This window comes from Eucalyptus grandis, chromosome 11 (assembly GCF_016545825.1).
Source record: "Eucalyptus grandis isolate ANBG69807.140 chromosome 11, ASM1654582v1, whole genome shotgun sequence".
In the NCBI taxonomy this organism is placed as follows: Eukaryota; Viridiplantae; Streptophyta; class Magnoliopsida; order Myrtales; family Myrtaceae; genus Eucalyptus; species Eucalyptus grandis.
The window spans coordinates 17,243,277-17,257,802 of record NC_052622.1 but is presented as its reverse complement, the minus strand read 5'-3'; the positions used below and the strand labels follow the sequence as shown (position 1 = coordinate 17,257,802).

Here is a 14,526-nt window from a genome sequence, read left to right as displayed (position 1 = left end):
ATACAAAACCTTCTGTAAACTGTAATTTCTCAATTGATAGGCTTAAGATATGCTTCTTGTCTCCTTTTTGCTATCAGTTACTGGGTTCTGTCTCGTTGGAGTTTTAATGCAAAATTTAATTTCAGTGAGACAATGGGAAAGGAAAAGCAAATCCCAAATGACCTGTTCTATAATTTCCCATATAAAACCTCAATGAGTTCTATGCTAAGAGCTCTGCATGCAAATCACTGGCCTTATGTTTTAGAAGTCAATCTTTCATTTTTTTTTATTTTTTATTTTATTTTGCTCATCACCACTGGCAATAGGCGATTGCTGAATACTGTATCCTTATAGGTATATAAGTGTTATTTGCACCTTTGAGCATCATCATCAGTTTATGTGCATGGTTGCCAGAGACATGTTTCTGTTTTTTTTTTCCCCCCGGGGTTCTCATAGATATCATAATTCACATTCTTCTCTATTGTATAATTTCAGGTTTGTATGAGAGTCTCCAGGTTTGACGCACATTTTTCACCTTCTCTATACGTTGCAGCAATGGAACTGGTTGAATATGTAAATAGTGTGCATCATCAATATGAACTTTCACCAGTCAGGCGCCTTAGTCCATATGCCAACAAATCAAACAATATGAAAAGTTTAATCTTTGGTTTCTCAATTGCTGCCAATTTGAAGGAATTCAGTCTACATGTCAACCTTGAGAATGAAGGGGAGAACAACTCTGCATGCACTCTCTCTCTCATTGAATTAGATATCAGGTACTGGCTTATATGTGAAAGTTAAGTTTCTTTAGGGGGCTTTATATTCATGTCATACTTTTGATCATTAATCATTGGATGTTTGTAATTCATACCTTTGGCTAGAAACTAATATTTACTTAGGTTATCATTATTCAGTCATAGATTTTGAGTGTTGCTTGATTGTAATTTTTTTCTCTTTTCTTTCATGTGCCCTTTTTGGTTTGTTCTTTTAGTATTTCTTTTCATATTTTTTTTGGCCATTGGGTACCTTGTTTCTTTATTGCAACTTTGGTCATCACTTCTGGAATTAGATTTTGACTCTTCTCACATGTGGTTGCTGATGCCAAGGACAATTCTTCTCCCGTTTCATTTCTGGAAGTTGGTCAATGGATTTCATCCTCCTAAGAGAAGTGGCTGCCACTTTATGTCTTGTGAGGTGCATTGCATGAGAAAACAAGATTGTTAGAAGAATTTTGATGTCTATCTTATGTTTTTCTATCTTCCGATCACCTTTGATGGTCTCTTCTGAGTTCTCAACACATTAGAGTGCTTTTTCTTTTTGTTTTTGACTTTTTTTTTGGTTCTTATATACTCCTAGTGTGCCGCAACAGCCTTTTTATTGTTAAGGCTTGTTTCTTTACTTGGAGAAAGTTTCGTTCATAAATAAAGAGGTTTCATCCCCTTGATGCCTCTTCCATGAATTGTGTTGCTTTATACAGATTGTGGAAAGTAAAAATTTCTGGAATTTTCCCCAAAATAAGGGTGAATGAAAAAACATAGGTGTAGGAATCTGTGCATAGCTTTTCCTTTATTATCATAAGTAACTGTTTTCATAGTTCTCTTTATAGCTATAGTTGATCAAAAGAAAAGAATTGAAGGCAATGTACTTTGAGTTAAAAATGGTGATATGGAATTAGATACCCATTGTAGGGTGGCTATGTTCTCTGTTTTATTCTGATTGTAAACCTGAGAATAGAACCCCCAGGGTCTCATAAAATTGAGAATGCTATTTGATTGTTTTGCTGGCCAGAATTTTTCCTTTTTATCTTTTAGGAAAGCTAAGTTCATGCAATTTTCGACAGGTATGATTGTACAGAGAATTTGAAGTGTCAGATTTGTGCGAATGCTTTGAACATTGTTCTTTATTCATTGAGGGATGAAAGAAAAAGCCACACTGTCTGCTCATTTGGCGGTATGTCTGCTACCGGTGCTCGTCAACAGGGTTTCGGTATTGGGGCCAGCAACATGGACAAAATCGACGACAGTACAGTCACATCTGCCGATTTTCGTTTTTCTTTAGATTATGAAGCTTCTAGAAAGGAAACCACTGGTTTCCATAATTTTTTCATACACTTGAATAATGGTGATCTGCATTGTCACCCTTTCATATTTGCTATGATGGAAGAATTTTTTGACAGACTATCTGGGTATGGTATGTCTAATAACACTGAAATCTTGTCTCCCCTCATTGAGGATAAAAGAGTTTCAATAGCACCACCTGGTTCTGGGAGTCAAAGGTTTGGTTTTTCGAACTTCATTGAAGCTGGATGCCCTGATCATACCAGCATTATGTTAAGTCACTTTCCATTTGTCACCATCCATCCTTCTGGTTATCTGGGTAGCCTTGAGAATTCTCTTCTCTATGATGTTGCTGATTGGCGGAATAATTTCTCTATAAGAACTAGAAAATCAAGAAATCCTAAGTCCATACCAAGAAAGAGATCCAACATTAGTCTTACATCATCATTGAAGTCCCTGCGTGGTCTGGATGCTCGTTCTCTACTTGCTGAATCCTCTACTGATCAGTTTGTCCTTAATCTGAACCTCTGTGGTGTTAAAGTGCATTTTCATGATTCGTCATGCATTGTTGGGACGGTTTCACTATCTACAGTTAACTCGGCAATTGTCCTCTCTGAAGATTCCATGGATATCCTGTGTTCAGCTGAGGAATTGGTTCTCACATCATCATGGTGGAGTCAAAGGTTAAATGAATTTTTGTGGGGTTCCTCTTCTGAGAATCATTCTCCTGTTTTAAATGTGCGTGTGAAGAAAGGAAACTCTCGTTTAAGCTCCCAACTTGAAGTGAGCATTGGCATTCAGCATGTGTGCTGCATTCTACCTCCTGAATATTTGGCCATAATAATTGGTTACTTTTTATTGCCTGAGTGGACTTCATATTCAAGTAAGCAGCTCAATCTTGAAAATAGTGGCGAACAGTGTGCAGAAAGTGAGAGTACACTTGTGTGTAAATTCGAGATATTGGACTCCACAGTAATTTTAATTGAGAGAGAGAGAGGCTCTCAATCTTTAAAATTTGAAATCCCACAGTTGTACTGTAGTTTTGTGGATGGAAGATATCTGAATGGTTTACTGAAGGACATTCCTTCTGAATGTTTGATCCCAGAGCACAAAATCTCAAAGGAAAGTGACTGTTTAAATATGTTTGGACGGCAATTATCGCTTTCGGTTTTGTTATGTAATGATGATGGAGATTGCAGGTTAAGCCTAGATGAACATGGTCGGAAATGTACTCACACCTTGATCGAGACACTCGATGCTGATGTATGGCTGAGAATACCACAGGAGAATGTTTCGACTTCTGATGCTTCTATGTGCATCATGGGAAAGATATATAAATGTGAACTTATGGCCGATGGTAAGCTGGTTCTATCTTTTTGTGAACATTCTATAGGTCTTCTGAATTTGGCATGTCACTCTCTTTTTGTCTGTTCAATTTACTGATGGTTTTTACCTTCTATGTGAACAGACAATTTGCTTATTGATGGATTCAATGTACTGTTGAGTGTCATAAATCAGTTGTCTTCAGTCCAAGATGAGTCTAAGCTTTTCACTTCAGATGTACTACAGTTTCTTCAGTCAAGGAGATCCATAAACAAATATAACACTTCCTTACCTGTAGTCCCGAGCACGCTGTTAGCGGAAGTTGTGCTCTTTATTGACTCATTGTCAGCAAAGTTTCATCACTCAACAAAAGACTCAATCCTTTCGGAGCCAGTGGCTAGGGCTGAGATGCAGTTTAAGTGCTCTGCATCACTGAGAAATGAGACAACTGAATTCTTGAACTTTAGCTTCTCTTCAATGGTCTTGTACTCTTTACATAGTGACGTAATCTTAGCAAGATGTACTGCCTCTCATTCAGCTTCATTAGTTCTTGGCATTACTTACTCCAGATTTGATCAGGTCAAAGATGAACTATCTATTTTTCTTCCTTCTCTTGATATTTGGTTGGAGCTGTCAAAGTGGATGAAGGTCGTTGACACGATCAGTTCTATTATTGGAGAAATGACTGATGCAGATCATTGGAAAGCATCATTAGCAAATGCAGATGATGGTCCTCATGTTGTTGAGAATACAGTGCTTATAGTTCCTGAAAGTCCTCCAAATTTGGCTTCTTCTGATTGTGTTGTATCAGATAATATCAAGCAGGACACATTTTTCCTGATTGTGAAATTAAAAAACATCGGAGTTGCATTTCATTTTCCCATCGATGTGTGCAATTTCTGCTGCAAGTATGGGAAATTGGAATGCAGACCTGCTGAGGATCATAATGTGTCGTCTTCCATGTTGGGGAAGAAACAATGCAAATTCGCTGTGCTCACTATCAAAAGCAAAAGCACTGAATTGTTCATTAGTGAGAGGAATTCCAACTTGAGATCCGTTGTGGAGAAAATAAGCTTGAGCGTTGAGATAATGGAAGACGGTGACCTTCACTCGTCTCCATTCATCCAGATTTTTAAGATTGGTCTTGAGGCAGAAATTCTTAGTGGCGAGACTGATAATAGACATGTCTCTGCAGATGTTAAGTGCGACCATATAGATCTGGTGCTTTCACATCAAGTATTCTACTTTTGGCATGATGTTGCCCTAAGTATTCCTGATGGAGGATCTTCTCAGTTTGCAATAGGTTGTTTTGAGTGGAAGCTCCATGTGCGGAAGGTATCTCTACTGCTGACTGATGGAAGGGTATGTTGAAAAATCTGAACTTGTATTTACTGTCTGTTTCCTTGGTATATCTATTGTAGGTTTGATTATGGGAATGATGAATGATTCTGTTTTTGCACCGAATCTGGCTATCAGGTCCCTCTAAATGCTTGCCAGGGAGAAACTTAATCAATGATGGCCTCAGATACATATTTATTGAGAATGTCATTCAGTTGGAGGCATCACAATTAGAATGAAAAAAGGGGAATTTGCGACCAATTAAAGGGATTACAGTCCAGAGAAGCAACGATACCGTTGAGATTAGATTGGCTTTGAGAGTGCATTAAACATGTGTAAACCTTAACAGTAAGAATCAGATGCATTTACAAGTATCTGCATAATCTGGCATAATGGCATGATGAGATCTGTTGAAGATGACCTTAAGGTACATGATCTTTTGTTGTCAAACACATATGGGTTCAAATAGTTTCACATGGCAATAGGATCTGATGAAGCTTCATGTCTGGCTACGCTTAGTTATTGCCTCATAATACTTGCAATGATTGATGTAAATGTTATTGCCATATTTGCATTCATCCATGTGAGAATTTTGTGGGACCATTGCCAATTGTTCTAAAAGCTCGAAGTCGTGATTTACTGTTTAATATTATAACACTATCCCTCACACTTAGCCTAGTCGTTTTTGCCTAGTACTAAAAAGTATGGAAATTTAATTTGGGAGGCAAATGGGGCCTGGAAATATTCGAACTTAGGACCTCCAGCTCTGAGATTATGTGAGATTTTGTGGACCACCGTCAACTATTCTAAAAGCTTTAGCAATTAGAAGGCGTGGATTAATATTGTATATTCTAACAATCCATTAGTAAAAGTTTTAGATAATTGTTGTGTCTTATGAATCGTTTTTTTTTTCGGCTTTCTCATTATATTTAATCACATATTACGTGTCTCTAGGGTTTTCCTGATTCATTTATAGTCTTAAATCTCATTCTGATTTAATGCAGTGGAGTTGCAGTGGACCTCTCCTGGAAATTCTTATGAGGAACTTGGTCTTCCATGCTAATGTGGGTAGAACTACAGTAGAGTGCTCAATTGTGAGCGACCTTGAAGCCAACTATAACAACATTCACAAGGTAAATAGTTTAGTAAATGCAAACTTGTCATAAAAAGTTTTGAGTGAACATATGGTAAAAATTCGTTGCAGGTCATGTGGGAGCCATTCATTGAACCTTGGAAGTTTCAAATTAGCATTAGTAGGAAACGTGAGATCAGTATTCTTCTGAATAGTTCCATCATCACGGATATCCATCTTGACTCTGTCGCTCAGCTTAACTTGAACTTTACAGAATCCTTTCTTGAGGTATGCAATGATCTTATTTCGGGTGGTTGTTAAATTTCTTTCCATTTCACTAGTGTGTATTAACTCTTTAGTAGAATGTATTACTTCAAGTACGATTTGCTGATATGTCTTAAACCGTTGGAAATCTAGTGTAGGAGGGAAGCTTCAGACTAGTTGCTGATTTCTTATTACTAATTGAGATATATTTTCTTAGGTGAAGAATATAGTTTTAATTTTAAAAAATTAAAAATGCTACCAAAAAAAAAAAAAAAAAGAGAGGAAAAAGAACACAAGGTCATTTTACTTGCAGAAAGAGACTAAAATTGAAACATGCAAAATGGTGTGGTAATCAGTCAATGACAGTGGCAATAGTGTAGCTAAGATGGTAGGAACTGTTCTTACCTCAATCAACGGGATGCATGTTTTGTTCTTCATATGGGGAGCTCTCTGATCCTCTCAAATTCAGTAATAATTTGATGCCAGGAGCTTATGTACTTCTTCCGAATACTGTATAACTTTGCCACTTGGGGCTGTAGTATGTTCCAAGGGTTGGGCTTGATGGTTTTCATGAGTAATTAACATCTTGGTTTATTACGGTTGTCTGTTGCAGTCTGTTTGCAGGGCTCTTGAGATGATCAAGGATGCTTGGAATGAAAAGAAACCAACTGATCTCTCAGAAACACGGACATTCTTGAACTCTCCTTATATGGAAGATGCCTCTATAGGAAGATATGCTCCATATATTCTTCAGAACTTAACTTCTTTGCCCCTATCATATTGTATTTTTCAAGGATCTGGAAATTCTGTAAAGCTTGATGCCAAAGAAGCAAAGGGTTGGAGTCTTCTGCAATCTGGCAGTTCTGTCCCAATATATAGTAATGAGACTCCTGAGGAACAGTTGCTTCGTTTTAGACCCACTCGTTCTTCTGGTCAACTAAATGAGAAGCAATCAAGTGGAGTGGCTCACCACTTTATTTCAGTCAAGCTTGACGGAACCTCTGTTCCTTCTGTGCCAATTTCCATGGATCTTGTTGGATTTAGCTATTTTGAGGTTGATTTTTCTAAGGCATCAAATAAATTAGAACTTGAGAAAACTGTGGATATTCCAAGGTACGCAAATCTGGAAGAGGACATTAAAACTAATGTGGGAGAAGGTTTTATTGTCCCAGTTGTCTTTGATGTTTCAGTACAGCGCTTCAGTAAGTTGATTCGGTTATACTCAACGGTATGTGAGAAATTGCTTGTGTACTTTTTTAAGGGTTTGATTATTTGCTTCCTTCTTATAATTACAAATTTCAGGTCATATTATACAATGAAACTTCTGTGCCATTGGAGTTGCGGTTTGACATTCCATTGGGTGTATCTCCAAAGGTATGGAACTTAGACGCATTTCTATAAAGGAGAAGATTTTTATCTGCGTAATAATAAAAAATCTGTACAATCTGTATTTTCTTCCCATAATTTAATCTATCTTTTATGTTCCACTATTTCAGATTATGGATCCTATCTATCCTGGGCAGAAGTTTCCACTCCCTTTGCACTTAGCTGAAGCTGGTCGTATAAGGTGGCGACCTTTGGGAAATTCTTATGTATGGAGTGAACCTCATAATCTCCCAAATATTCTCTCCCTAGAAAGCAAGATTGGATCCCTTCGTTCTTTTGTTTGCTATCCTTCTCATCCAAGTAGTGATCCATTCCGCTGTTGTTTGTCATTAAAGAAGATCTATTTGCCTCCATCTGTGAAACCAAAGAAGGTTTCTGATCTTCTAAAAGATATTTCTAAGGAACCTGCTGGGGAACATGATGAGGATTTATTACTTGGCCTTGGTAAATCAAGTAAACACTTCATTTACCAGCTTAGTTTGAGTACTCCTTTGGTGGTTCACAATTATCTTCCACAAGTGGTGTCATTGACCATTGAAAGTGGAGGAGTTAGTCGCACAGCACTGCTTTCAGAGGTTTGAATTCCACCTACTAAAACTGACATGTTTAAGTTGCATGTAGTGCTCTGTTCTTCTCTATAGATGACAGCATATTGTTGAAGCTTCATCTAGAAAGTTATTAATTTCTTAGTTTCAGGTGCAAACAAACTTCCATCACGTTGACCCTTCACATGAACTAGGGATTGAATTTCATATGGAGGAATTTAAACCTTCAGTCTCAAGATTTTCTCATGCAGAATCATTCACTACCCTAGCCAAGTTCAGTGGAACCAAATTTACAGCATCAGAGACCTTGACTTTTGATCCTTTTATCAACAATGGTAACTCATATCTATGGCATATTTCGGCAGTGCTTTTACATAATTGTATATTAATAAGCTATTAATGTTCTGTTCAATAAATTAGGTCCTATATATGTTACTGTCGAGAAGACCTTGGACGCATTTTCTGGGGCCCGGGAGCTTTTTATCTTTGTTCCCTATTTGATCTATAATTGTGTTGGTTTTCCACTCAGCATATCAAACTCTGCTGATGAACTGAAAGAAAGTTTATTCACTGTTCCATCATGCTATGAGTTGGTTGAACAAGAACGAGTTCATATCAAGAAGGAGGGCCTCAGCCTTTTATCTTGTAATCATGATCACGATTCAGAATCTCCACCATCACGAACTGATTGCCTTTGGCACGACTCTTCAGAAAATTCTATTTTTCCAACTTGGAATGACACGGTTACTGATGGTAAGAAGATGGCCAGAAAACCTCTGATCAAATCGGGACATTCCACTGAGGAAAAGGATGGTAAGGAAAATCAAAGAAGAATCTCTCTGTTCAATCCAAATAAGGGAACACATTGGAGCAACCATTCAAGCTCCAGTAACTTGAATATTGTAGATGATGGCCATGGGAAGGCAAAGGGGTATGCATATTCCCCTCACCCCAGTTCAAGTCTGGGTAGTAATATGGTTAGGCTATGTAGATCTCTGCCTAAACATGTCAAAGAAAAATTGTCTAGCAACTTATGGTCAAATCCATTTCCTCTTGTTCCTGCTAGTGGATTCACCAGTGTTCTTGTTCCTCAACCATTGCAAAATGCTGCATATGTGATATCTGCAACTTCATCAGTTCTTTCTGAACCATTTGCTGGGAAGACAAGGGCCATCACTTTTCAGCCCAGGTATGGCAGCTTCACGAAAAAGGAATGGTCATGGATGTGCACTATATCCTGCTAGCTTGTTCATCTCTTCTCTATTTGCAGATATGTCATTAGTAATGCTTGCAGCAAGGAGTTGTACTATAAGCAAAAGGGAACTGACTTCATCTTCCATTTGGGCAAAGGGCAACATTCTCATCTTCACTGGGCAGATACTGCAAGGTATTCTGACCATGTTGAGTTAAATTGTACAAAGTTATGTTTTTTCCTCATGCTTGAATTGTATTTAATTCTTGGTTTTGTGGTGCTCAAAATTGCCAGCTGCACAGAATAGGGGATTTGTTATGACATACATTGGGTGGCATGAATGCCATTTTTCTCTGATGTCAAATTCCAAAGATTGTTCTTGTGTGCTTCCGTCGGTTCTTATTTCACTCTGAAGTTGGTAACAGTATCTATGGCACATTTGGTTGCACTAATAGATAAGGTGTCATGGTTCTAGTAGTACAGACTGTAATAGCTATTACACCATTTGGTTTTAGTGATGGAATAACTATTGCTTTCCCTTGTTTGGCACTGTAATAGCAAAGGAATAGGGATAATATATCCAAAATTCCTAATTACATGATTACAATGTAAAATACTATAATCAAATTATAGTAGTGTATAGATGCATTACCCATCAAGCATAGATAATATGATTATTATTAGTTATATTATCAATTGTAAATAGTGTTATAGTTAAATAAATTATTATACACTCAACATAATACTAATTACATCATCGTGTGATAATGTTGAGTTACAATCTCAATTTCAGTCATCATGTAATTCATCATTGAAAATTGATATCATCTCGCCACTGGTATAGGGAGGACCAGGAAAGAGATGGGGCTTTTGCAGAATCCGTATTGCATATAGGTTGAAAGTAAGCACGCAATAGCTCCATAGGAGGCTGCACTCTAGAATGTTACAGTTTTGGCTTTAATATGAATTTTAAGAAATAGTATTGCTACAAGCAGACAGTGTATGCATTACTGCAATTAATCATCCAGCTAGAAGAATGATTTCCGTCTCTTCAGTCTCTTAGCCAATGTTGGACTGCCTTGCTGATACTAACTGTAGCTAGTTATTTCTCTCTTGTGTACACCACAAAAACTTATGCTAGTAGTTGAGAACATGGAATAGTATTGGAATGTTGTTGTGCTCCCCTCTTAGTGTAAGATGGGATTTGGCCTAGAACGGAATTATGGAATTGATAGTAATTGCAGAGGCAAATGAAGGTCTTGGAGAGGTTAAAATATGATATTATGTGGTGAAGCTTTCTTGAGGTAGCTCAATCGTTTGTTTAGTCATCTCCCGGTTCTATATGGTTTCCAAGTAAGATGTCTCAAGTTCATTTTTTGTTGCATTTATTTTATTTGTTTGTAAGTTTCCATCCTTTATGTGATTTGGACTTCAATAATTCATTAACCCCTATGTGTGTTTCTCATACTTGAGTTGTTTAGCCATCTTACTAGCTTCCTTGTCTGAGTGGGGTTAAATTGAAGTCATCATTACATGCTCTAGCAGCATTGCTCTTTGTGCATTTTAGCCATCGGATCGAGGCAATATTCATTTTAGTGCATAGGAACCTCATGTATCCAGTGGCTGAGGTACAATTGACTAACGCTTTCGGAGAACCTAAAATTTAATATAGCATGGAATTGGCACCATTCTCTAACAATTGAAGTTTTCAGAATAAGTGGTTGCTCAATGAGAAAATCTTTGCTTGCTGATGATTGCAATAGCTAAATCTATTTTTGCTTTTGCTACTTATTGCAGGGACTTGCTGGTTTGCATATGTTATGATGAACCTGGATGGCAATGGTCTGGCAGTTTCTTGCCAGAAATTTTAGGTGACACCCAAGTGAAAATGCGAAACGATATCTCTGGTGCAGTAAATATGATACGCGTTGAAGTGCAGAATGCTGATATCTCCATGTGGGATGACAATGTTGTTGTTAGTCTTCATAAAAATCCAGGGACACACCTGATTTTGTTGTCGGATGATGATTCAGGTTATATCCCTTATCGCATAGAGAATTTCTCGAAGGAGGTTTGTTATTGTCTCAATATTATATAACTTATATTAATAAATCAATATCTCTTTCTTTTTTTGGAGTGCACTGCAAATTGTTTTTGCCAAGTCAGAATCTTAACTATATATATTTTTTTCCTTTTCCTCCAGCGATTACGTGTTTATCAACAGAAATGCGAAAGCTTTGAAACTACGATTCCTTCTTACCATTCTTGCCCGTATGCATGGGATGAACCCTGTTATCCACGCCGTCTTATAGTTGAGGTACCCTTGGTTTTTTCTGTGTGCTGTACTTTTTCAGAGAAGTTTTTTTTTTTTTTTGAAGATGTTTGATACTCAACTTTCGTTTGTATATTCAAGGTACCTGGGGAACGTGTGCTAGGATCATATGCTCTTGATGATATAAGGGAGAGCACGGCTGTCCATTTGCCTGCAACTTCTGAGGTCTGATGTTCTACCGATGGAAACCAAAAGAAAAAACTTTCTTACTGTTCCTTTTTTTAACTGGAGGGACCAATATTTATTCTGATCTTTGCCAAGTTGGGTCTTATTTTTCGTTTGGCATGTAAATGAAATATGAAACACTGATTGGTTTCTTAGGAGGGATAGTTGCTATAAGTCTTGGGTAGAATTGGCAATAGAAATAAAGGTGCAAAAGAATTGGGACTTTGATATGATTCTGATAATGTAATAACCCAAACCAGAGATTCATCAATAATGAACCCCGAGAGCAGGTCTATTCTTTTACCTAACCTTCCTGTCGAAAGGATTTAGGGAAAACTTCCACGTGAATAGTGTTTCTCCCAAACAATGTGCAACCTAAAGTAATACCACAAATAGCTCACGAATCTGTATTACAAACATAGGAAGTATAGACATATTGAGCACACTTGGCCTTGCTAGCATAAAAATTGTGTAACACATAAACCTGTTGATACTAACATGTACAACGCAGGCAACACATAAACCTGGCAATCAAGCATGCACATATGAACATTGGAAAGATATTTACCTCAAATGGAATCTAATTCCTCATAGTAGCTTCATCTACCACCTTAGAACTTCATGTACTTGAGTATTGCTGCATAAAAGTGGAAAGTTCAACTAAATGGGGCCTCTGAATTTAGCTCATCCTTTCCTGGTTTCCTTCACCCTCATATTTCTCATTTTTCTTTGTTTCTTCCATTTTTCCTTTCTTTGGTCATTACCTATCCTTTGCTTCTTCTTGCACGTTTGTCATGAATAATAATGAAGAGTGAATAATGTCATGGCTAAAACCTTAACTTAATTGCCATTTAACTCATTAATCCTTCTTAAGTCCACTCACCTTTCATGCACTCTTACATTTTTCTTTATGAGCCATTAGGTAAATACGGTAGGGTTTCCATTGTAGTCTTTTGTAGGATGAAATTGCACCACATGCTAGCATTTTGGAGCCTTGTATAATCCCATAAAATATATGGGTCACTTACGAAGTTTTCTGAATGATTTTATTTAGATCTTACATTGACCAAACTTAATTTTTGTCTCATGCAAGCGCATACTCGTGCACCTATCATCACAGCCATGTAACACCTTGAAATAACATCAATGTGCAATTAGGTGCAAAATTTTAAGATATTGCAGATAAAGCCTCTAGTGGTGGATGCCATAGCAGTACTTAAATCAATTTATATGTGTAATTCTGCACAAGTATATTTTTTTCTGATGTATCCGCTTGATGTGGAATATCTTGCAAAATTGGTAAATTAATTCGAGTGGACAGACAATGCTATGAACATGACATGATGTTAAGCATGCACTGGCATAAAACATGTACTCATTCAAGATGTTTTTTTTTTGCGTGACTAAAATTTCTATCCTTTTTTTTGTCATTTTGCTAGTGTAGGTAAACCCTGTCCTAGAAGCACATTGACAAAAAGTTGGTTCTGTTTATTAAGCAAGGAATATATGACTCATCTGTATAATGAACAAGAAAAGAATGCCAGTAGAAAGTGTCGAGTGCATAAAGAACTGCTTTTAGATGGTTCAATGAGGGGGGGGGTGTGGGCTAGTACTTGATTCGTGTGATCCATGTTGTTTATTTTAGAGTTATATAGATTAAAAGAAATTATATAACATTTGGCAGAATCACTATGTGAGCTGTCTGATTGGGTCTTATTTTGGAGTATTTGACTCACATTAAGGTTTTCTTTGACTTCAGAAACCGGAGAGAATATTGCTCATTTGTACTCTAGCTGAGGGAGCAACAAAGGTGCACATTCTCAATGATTCAACTAATGATGGATCTTTTTTGCTTAATTTTGTTAGACCATTATTTTTGTGTCCCTACTGCAGGTTCTTCGCATTATCGATTCAAGTTACCATGTAAATCCATCCATTGAGAACCAGAAACATGAGCAAAGACAAGAAACCTTTTCTGAGTACCAGGAAAAGGTCTCAATTGATATACCTTATATTGGTATTTCTTTGATTAACTCTTCGCCACAGGTATGTATGAAGAAGCTTATTGAGATGGCATGATTTATGTGGTGGTTTTCTGTCCCTTCACTTCTCATTTTCTTTGTAGGAATTGCTTTTTGCCTGTGCAAAGGGCATCAGGGTTCATTTGCTTCAGAGCATGGATCAACAGAAGGTTTCTTTGAAGGTCTTATCATTGCAAATAGACAACCAAGTTCGCGCTGCCACTTATCCTGTCATCTTGTCCTTCGATCGAGGATACAGAATTAGTTCGTCTAACCACGATGATGGTGCCCAGAAGAGTGAGAATTTACAACTTCACTCTGATCACCCCTGCAAATCGGTGATTCATGTAGCTGTTTCAAAGTGGAGAAAGAAAGATATATCATTGATTTCATTTGAATATATAACGCTAAGGTATTAATCACTAGCATCAGTTTCTTTGTTATTCTTTTATCTTCAAGATCAAGAACTTATTGGATACTCTGGCAGAGTGGCAGAGTTTCATCTTGAGCTTGAGCAGGAAGTGGTCTTGGGCTTGTCTGAGTTTGTTAAATCTGTTTACTTGAGATTCCAGAATGGAGCAATGCCCTTTTCTGATCCGACATTGCTACCACTTCTGCATGATACCCCTCTGTTAGGGAACTCGCACTCCCATATTCCTATCGGTAGTGCTCAAAACAAAAATCAAAGAATCAGTGTATTATTTCCCTCAGTAATTCCAGTTGGAGCACCTTGGCAGCAAATTTATCAGTTGGCCAGAAGACAGAGAAAAATATATGTTGAAATGTTCAATGTAGGAGCTATTAAATTCACTCTAAGGTAGGTGACAGGTTGCCTCGCTTTCCTTTTTTTGG

General features: G+C 37.3%; 1 protein-coding gene across 1 annotated transcript in view; it reads left to right on the top strand.

Annotated features, from left to right (window-relative positions):
- The window catches only part of LOC104425177, a 53,705-nt gene that overhangs the window by 31,370 nt on the left and 7,809 nt on the right, over positions 1–14,526 (top strand). Inside the window, exons 20-37 of the mRNA XM_010037784.3 lie at positions 475–755; positions 1,820–3,393; positions 3,505–4,721; positions 5,702–5,830; positions 5,902–6,057; positions 6,647–7,261; positions 7,336–7,407; positions 7,530–7,994; positions 8,110–8,299; positions 8,385–9,153; positions 9,235–9,351; positions 10,954–11,227; positions 11,360–11,473; positions 11,570–11,653; positions 13,413–13,463; positions 13,547–13,699; positions 13,779–14,086; positions 14,162–14,491. Of these exons, the coding sequence (XP_010036086.2) occupies positions 475–755; positions 1,820–3,393; positions 3,505–4,721; positions 5,702–5,830; positions 5,902–6,057; positions 6,647–7,261; positions 7,336–7,407; positions 7,530–7,994; positions 8,110–8,299; positions 8,385–9,153; positions 9,235–9,351; positions 10,954–11,227; positions 11,360–11,473; positions 11,570–11,653; positions 13,413–13,463; positions 13,547–13,699; positions 13,779–14,086; positions 14,162–14,491 (6,899 nt within the window). The remainder of the gene's footprint in view (positions 1–474; positions 756–1,819; positions 3,394–3,504; positions 4,722–5,701; positions 5,831–5,901; positions 6,058–6,646; positions 7,262–7,335; positions 7,408–7,529; positions 7,995–8,109; positions 8,300–8,384; positions 9,154–9,234; positions 9,352–10,953; positions 11,228–11,359; positions 11,474–11,569; positions 11,654–13,412; positions 13,464–13,546; positions 13,700–13,778; positions 14,087–14,161; positions 14,492–14,526) is intronic.